Source organism: Electrona antarctica (assembly GCF_951216825.1).
Source record: "Electrona antarctica genome assembly, chromosome: 20".
In the NCBI taxonomy this organism is placed as follows: domain Eukaryota; kingdom Metazoa; phylum Chordata; class Actinopteri; order Myctophiformes; family Myctophidae; genus Electrona; species Electrona antarctica.
Genome location: NC_136801.1, coordinates 34,895,972 through 34,903,828, shown reverse-complemented (window position 1 = coordinate 34,903,828; position 7,857 = coordinate 34,895,972). Strand labels below are relative to the sequence as shown.

The following is a 7,857-nucleotide window of genomic DNA, read 5'->3' as shown; positions in this document are numbered from 1 at the left end:
ATGTTTATATATCACTGTTAACAACTTTAAAACATATGTTGCATCAACTGCAGCGAGCAAAGGCTCTGCTCTGCTGCATCCAATAATAATAAATATATCAGCCTACTAGTCCAGTGCGGACTGGTGATTTAATTTGTATTGGTGCAGAGTGCGAAGCTTGAACAATAGGTTAATAGAGCGTCGCGGTCCCGCCCCCTTTCATGACAACGCCAGGCCCAGGAAATAATTCCCAATGCATTTTTCCCATAGACATTTCAAAAAGTATTTATTTAAAGACATTGTACAGCATTGTACAAAGCCAACTCGAGTCGTGACAAATCACAACAACAAGTACAATATTTTGGACCAAACAAATAATTACAAAGCAGAAAGATAAACTGTGGATATGAACCTACCAATAAGGACCCAGTCTATGCGTGGTGTGTGCATAGCCGCATGTGAAACTATATTCTCGTGCTGTATTTTGCTCTCCATTTCATGGTCATGGTCATGGAGGGAGAGAGAGAGAGAGGGTGCAGAGAGAGAGAGAGGTGTGAATGCAATCGCATCAAATAGCGTTGTTGGTGAGAAGAAAGTATACAGTGGGTCGCCGTGCACATATATGGCACATCTCTCTCCTGTTTAGGTAATAAAGGGCACACCCTGGTGGAGTCTGAAGAGGTTTTTGAGTGGTGTAACCACTCCTACAACTGGCTTTGTTAGTTTACGTGTCTGTCTATCTGTCTGTCTGTCTGTCTGTCTGTTCGTACCAAAAAATGAGCACGGTTGCTATGGTCACCCAGTTCACACGGGTGTGATTTCATTACGTCAGACATTACGTCAGACCACAGCTGATCAGTCTATATAAGACCTTACACCACTCAGTTCACACGGGTGTGATTTTTTTTGGTACGAACAGACACGGGTACATTTTTGAGTGGTGTAAACCACTCCTACAACTGGCTTTGTTAGTTTACGTGTCTGTTCGTACCAAAAAATGAGCATAGTTGCTATGGTCACCCAGTTCACACGGGTGTGATTTCATTACGTCAGACGTTACGTCAGACCACAGCTGATCAGTCTATATAAGACCTTACACCACTCAGTTCACACGGGTGTGATTTTTTTTTGGTACGAACAGACACGGGTACATTTTTGAGTGGTGTAAACCACTCCTACGACTGGCTTTGTTAGTTTACGTGTCTGTCTGTCTGTCTGTCTGTCTGTTCGTACCAAAAAATGAGCATGGTTGCTACGGTCACCCAGTTCACCCGGGTGTGATTTCATTACGTCAGACATTACGTCAGACCACAGCTGATCAGGCTATATAAGACCTTACACCACTCAGTTCACACGGGTGTGATTTGGTACGAACAGACACGGGTACAAAGCCAGTTGTTGGAGTGGTTTACACCACTCAAAAATATGATTGGCACCTCATAAGTATAAAAATCAAATATAATATAGCCTACAATTGAAACCTGCTACTGCAGTGATTTTATCCTGTGTTCAATGCAAGATCCATATATGTGTAGCCCAGGCCTCAGACTTATGGGTGGTCGTTGAAATGAGAAAGGTTTGAGAAACAACACAACATGACAGTTTGACCGGAGATTATTTACCTTTTTGTTACGGTTCACGCTGAGGAAGTAAGCACTCTCTGTTCCCACAAACGGTGGACCCCAGGACCTGGTGTCATCTCCCGCTCCTGTCACACGCACATACACGCACACACGCACGCACACGCACACACACACACACACACACACACACACACACACACACACACACACACAGTACGAAAAGGATCAGAAATTATGTTTTCGGTGATTATGTCTCCGTTGCTTCTTGAACTCCTAATTGCTCCTGATGTGCAGGTTCGTACCTTGCATGGTATATGTGAACGGGTGAATGTAATGCACAATCTATGTAAAGCGCCTTGGATCAAAGCGCTTATTATTATAAATGCACCACTTGTTTTACACCCGTAAACCTGTGACGTGTCAATAAAGTTGATTGTGATTAAACAGTTCCATCCACCCACCTGGTCTCTCCACCTTAATGACCTCCGCACCCAGGTCACCGAGAATCATAGTGGCAAACGGACCTGCCAGCACCCTGCCACCCACGCATGCGCACACACACACCCCGAGAGTATAAGTGAGGGACAGATGTTTTACATCACTCTATAACTGTTAATAAAAGGTTCAGAGATTCAGTAAATTAACAGTGACAGATTGCCTACCTTGTCAAGTCCAGCACTCTGACCCCCTCTAGTGGCCGAACACTGTCACCACCTGTCAAACAAAATGAATGCAAAAATGTTCAGCATTCTTTCTGTCTGTCTGCCTGCCTAGTGTCTGTCTGTCTGTCTGTCTGCCTGCCTGTCTGTCTGTCTGTCTGTCTGTCTGTCTGTCTGTCTGTCTGTCTGCCTGCCTGCCTAGTGTGTCTGTCTGTCTGTCTGTCTGTCTGTCTGTCTGAGTGTCTGTCTGTCTGTCTGTCTGCCTGCCTAGTGTCTGTGACTGTCTGTCTGTCTGTCTGTCTGTCTGTCTGTCTGTCTGTCTGTCTGTCTGTCTGTCTGTCTGTCTGTCCTTTTATATACTCTATGGTCTGTCTGAGTCATTCATTCATTTCCTCGCCTCATGTAGACAGACAGAAATAATTAACCAAATGTTTTTAAGACGATAATTTCTTAAAAGAAACAAGCTGTGTGTTCTTTTAGGCTGCGACGGACGACGCAGTTAAATGTTGGCATAGATTCAACTAAAGCTAGACTTTGACAGTGACAGCTTTGCTGGACTGTATGAAACTGAATAACAAATAAAGTAGTTTCAATAATACTGTATAATAGGCTAATAATAATAAATGTGTCACACCTGTTGCTGTTCTGAATGAGAAGCAGCGCGTGCACGTCAAAGCTCGCGGACACAACAACACAGAAGCACATGTTTTTAACATGTTTGTGTGTTATTGTTGTAAAAACGGTGTCGTAACCACGCTGCTGCTGCCGTCCGTGCTGCTTATTGGAGGCGGACACTACCGGGTGACGACGGGCGACTGGGGCGAGGAATAGGCGGACACCGCTGTTACGACCAATCTAGTGGCCCGTCGAATTGTGTTACTCAATTCACAATGGCCACACGTGGGGGACGCTGCGGTAACTGAACTCGATGGGTCACTAAATACGACGCAACACAAGGAAGTAAATAGTGACTGGCATTTTGTGGGCTGCGTTCAGCACATAAGTTCAACGAAACAGCAAAGAGAAGTGGTTATAAAACGCCAAGGAATATAACGCCAAGGAATATAAATACTTAGTTAACTTCTAACACCAATATAGTTTGACACTGAACTGAACGTGAAACAATGTAAGTAGCCTATAGTCTATCTGGTAAATAGGTTTATGGACATATTTGTAAATAGAAATCATAAATGTATAAATATCATATGGAATTAATTTATGATCTGCCCAAATATATTATATGCACAGTCCACAATTCTAGGGCTATAGGTCAGCAGTGGTGGAAGAAGTTATAAGTAGCCTACTCTAATATATTAGGCTATAGTTGAACTAGTATATAGTATCAATACCACAATGTAGAAATAGGCCTATAAAAATTCCAAAGTAATGGCATAATAAAAGTACTCATCTTTTCAAGCTTTCAACATTTGTCAATATCCTTTCAAAAGGGCATATCTACAATGGGCCTGTAGATCAGATTATTATTGTTATTAGCTATTGTTGAACATATGAAGCAGAAATAGGTCTTAAATGGATTTAATGGATAATAATTAAATCTGCAAGTAACCACTGACTTAATTAGCAAATAATTATAGTGGAGTACAAAGTACAATATTTGCTTAAAGCATTGAAGACATACTCAAGTATACTATAGGTACCTCAAAATTGTATTCAAGTAGGCCAGTGGTTTTCAATCAGAGGTCCAGGGACCACCAGTGGTCCTTGGGGGGGTTCCAGGTGGTCCCCATGCAGCTATATAGTTGGTAACCAAATGGACCCTTATAGATCTTTAATTCTTGAGAGTGTAAAATGAAACCAAATGGATCCATTTGGTTTCATTTTACACTCTCAAGAGTTAAATTATTGTTAAACATCTGCATCACTTAAGTTAATTTACAAGAAGTCTACACAAAAGAGAATGTAGAAGAATTGTTATTTTTTTATCAAATGTTTGTCTGTTATCTCTCCTAATGGTCTAAAAAGACAAAAACAGTGGCTGCACACACTGATAGCCAAAGTGACGATTATTTATTAGGGCGCAGAGTAAGAATCGCGCCTAAGAAACCAACGTTTCGAACTTTCGGCAGATGCAACTGCCTTCTTCAGGGTAATCTGCCGAAACGTTGGTTTCTTAGTCTTTTTCTACACTCCTTTTGTCTTTTTAAGACTTTATCTTTTTGGATGTTTCTGCCGTGAGCTTATTTATGAAGTATGATCAAGTCAATGCAGTCTTCAGAATGCAATGTTATGTTCTTCAACTGTCCACATTATTTTGTCTTATCTAATGCGTCTTTTCACACACAACAGTCACGATGGTTGGCTGTGCGGCACCAAAATGTAAGTTCCGGACAGGCCAGGCGTCCTTTTATAGATTTCCTGATGACCCGGTGAGGAGCCAACAATGGGTAAAGGCCATTAAAAGGGCTGGGTCCGATGGCTACACACTTTGGAAACCCACACCTGGATCAAGGCTCTGTGAGGTATACAGTAGGAATAGGACATTATGTAAAAACACACAAAGGATATTTCAGTGTGTCTGTCAATAACTGGAAAAGTTCACTATTCTTCCTTTTTTTTCTTTTTTCCCTAAACTAGAAACACTTTTCAAGTGCCCAGTTTGAATATAATGGGCGTCTTTTGCCCAATGCAGTCCCTGATGTACTGAGTGAGGAGGACCCCTATACTAACACCAATACGCATATGGACCACACTTACAGCAAGCACTCAACTGGTAAAAAATAAACATGATCTCATATCCTCAACATATTAATCATGATTAATCACATTAATCATGATTAAAGGACCACTTCACCACTTGTCAACCTATCTTCATATAATAGGTCCTCACTAATAATCATGAAAAAAATGGTGCAATTTTTTTCTACTCGGTCTGTATCTCATAGGAGGGCTGTGGGCAGTTCAGAAACCGTCTTCCAGTGACATCATCGATGGGGAATACAAGCTAATAGAAACTGCAGGCTTTCTAGTCCTGAAAAGTTGCAATGCGAAAATGGAAGCCATCGTTCTCACGAGAATGAAAATCTAAACATTTTTGTAAAGAAATCTCGTTTAAAAAAAAAATCTGCCTAATGATGATGTCACTGGAAGACGGTTTCTAAACTGCCCACAGCCCTCCTATGAGACACAGACTGAGTAGAAAAAAATCGTCCCATTTTATCATGATTATTAGTGAGGACCTATTATATGAAGATAGGTTGAAAAGTGGTGAAGTGGTCCTTTAACATAATACAATAATAAAACATAAATAGGGATCACTTTTCAAACAGACACTTTTAAAAGCCTGTCTTCTCCCAACAGCATCAGTCCCAGAGAACTGGCAGTCACCACTTTGATCGCAGTTACAGCAAGACGTCAACTGGTAAAGAGACATGGGATGCAGTCATGCAGAACATGAGCTTTTTTTTAACCCATTTTGACCTGAGATCAGATTCTAAAAATGTCTTCTACATCCTGACAGTTTTCTGAAAACTATGTCTATGTCAGTGGTTCTTCGATTTAAAAAAAATAGCAGACCTACAAGCTCGTAGCGCGCCACTCGGTGGCGCGCTATGAGCTTGTAGATCTGCTATTTTTCAATAGCTAAAGCATAACATAATGCTAACACCAAAAGGGGTTCCCGCCCAAAATGGGTGAATTAACCCATTTAGGACAGAGGCTGATTCTAAACAAAAAAAAAGTCTTCCGAATCCTTCTAAATCTGAAACGTTCTTAGCTTACGTATGATTCATGATGACTATTTGTATGTATATGATGTGTTGCCATGTTTTTGTTCAATGGTTCAACTAGCCGATCTACATCGACACGTTGTGAGCTTGTAGATCAGCTATTTGTACAAAAAATGTGCTTCAAAATAGTACAAAAATGGCAAAGAATTTTAGGGATATGGTGTAATAAGTCACTGGCGAAAATAGGTCTTGTTATAATATATGTACATCTTACTCAATACTCACAGAGAGAGACAACAAAGTACAAACTTCTGAAAAATATCTTTATACACACTCTAGAAATGAAATTCCACATGCCATCCGACCGGAGTACCGGACGCTCAGCAGGCGCCTGGATGCCATAACATTCCAAACAGGAATGAAATCCTGGATTTAATGGTGCTGAAACTGCAGCATCATCCTCCCAATGCCCGCCTTGCTGTCCTAAAGGTGCCTTGAAATGAAAATGTATAGTTAGTTAATAGTTTGTATAGTTTCATTAGTACGATAAAATCAGAATTACGAAATGGGACCGTGGTAACAACGGTTCTGACTTCCATTCTGGCCTCCTTGACAAGGACTTTAATTTACCACCACACTCTATATGAACAACCCAGTTAATGGCTTTTGTAAATTAAGCTTAATTCTCAGCTTTGCTATTAAAATTATGTCAATGTTCTTATACCTTCTACATCGCCTTCTAGTGTTCTGACATGGACTAATCCAAGCAGGCGATGTGGTGGGTGGCTGGCCTTCAGGTTGGCCGATTGATGGACAGGACATACATTGACCATCTGTATTCTGAGGGAGCATATCTCGTCTTTTGTCCTGCTAAAAGCCATGTAAAAGGCGCTGTGTAACCATGACTGGCATCGTCAGGAACAATAGCATGCCTGGTGATACAGTGAGTACATTTACTGATGGGATGCTACTCACATCAATTTATACCAGATAAAAATCTCATCCGTGTGAAGTGAGGGGCGCTCTTATCCTCATACATATTCATGATGTAAAACAAAACAAGTGATCTTGTTGTCAATGAGATTTTAAGCTTTGTGTTAGGACAAAAAATAGCCGATTTGCACATCTACATATGACGTAAAATTATCCATTCATTAATGGGAATTTAATCATTGTGTAGGACAAAAAAATACAGATTTGCTCAGACACATATGACGTAAATTCTCCATCCATTGTCAATGGGAATTTAATCAAATTTAGTCTACATATGATATAACTTCTCCATTTATTGTCAATGGCATTTAATGTTTGTGTTAGGACAAAGATCTACACTATAGCTGAATATAGGAGGGGCTAGCGCCCCTCAACAAAAAGAAAAAAGCTAATCAATGATGATTTTGCCATTCATAAAGTCATTCATAAATGTTCACCCAAAATGAGCTATACTTACTGAAAAGTTAGTAGAAACTCTACCTACTTCTGCTTGAAATGTTTTCCAGGTGATCTCTGTGCAGGCGGACACTTCAGAGAAACCATGGTGCCTGGTCTGATCAACAGGCAACAGCTTTGATAAAATGAAAGTATGTTGTACTGATTGATTGATTGATTGAAGAATTTATTAACAGTTTGCAGAATTACAGTACATTTCAAGCACAAACTCAATACAAAGGCTGTTAACTGTGAGTGGACGACCCAATTAAGCATTACACTTGTTTCCAACAGGGTCCACCATGTTCAAATCATCAAAACATTTAGAGACGTACAAATAGACACTTCTATAGACAGAACAGGAATTCATCAAAAAAGAATTCATCAAAAAGGAGGTAAAAAGGGAAAAGAAATATATACAGTGAGGGGAAAAAAGGGGGGGGCGGGGATTCAGATTTTACGGGGGCCAGTTTCGAATTGCAGCCATCCGTAGGTGCCCTTTGAGAGCGGTTTTGAAGGAGT

At 40.6% G+C, this 7,857-nt stretch overlaps 1 protein-coding gene across 6 annotated transcripts in view; it reads right to left on the bottom strand.

The window, feature by feature from the left end:
* The window catches only part of sugct (succinyl-CoA:glutarate-CoA transferase), a 556,340-nt gene extending 553,374 nt beyond the window's left edge, over positions 1–2,966 (bottom strand). For all 6 annotated transcript variants that reach the window (XR_013788563.1, XM_079490317.1, XM_079490320.1 and 3 more), the window contains exons 1-4: positions 2,856–2,966; positions 2,225–2,276; positions 2,024–2,097; positions 1,602–1,687 (exon numbers count right to left, since the gene is read on the bottom strand). Coding sequence is in view for 5 of the 6 variants with exons in the window: in XM_079490317.1 (XP_079346443.1) it covers positions 1,602–1,687; positions 2,024–2,097; positions 2,225–2,276; positions 2,856–2,937 (294 nt within the window). In the remaining variant the exon portion in view is untranslated. The remainder of the gene's footprint in view (positions 1–1,601; positions 1,688–2,023; positions 2,098–2,224; positions 2,277–2,855) is intronic.
* Positions 2,967–7,857: the final 4,891 nt, after the last annotated feature.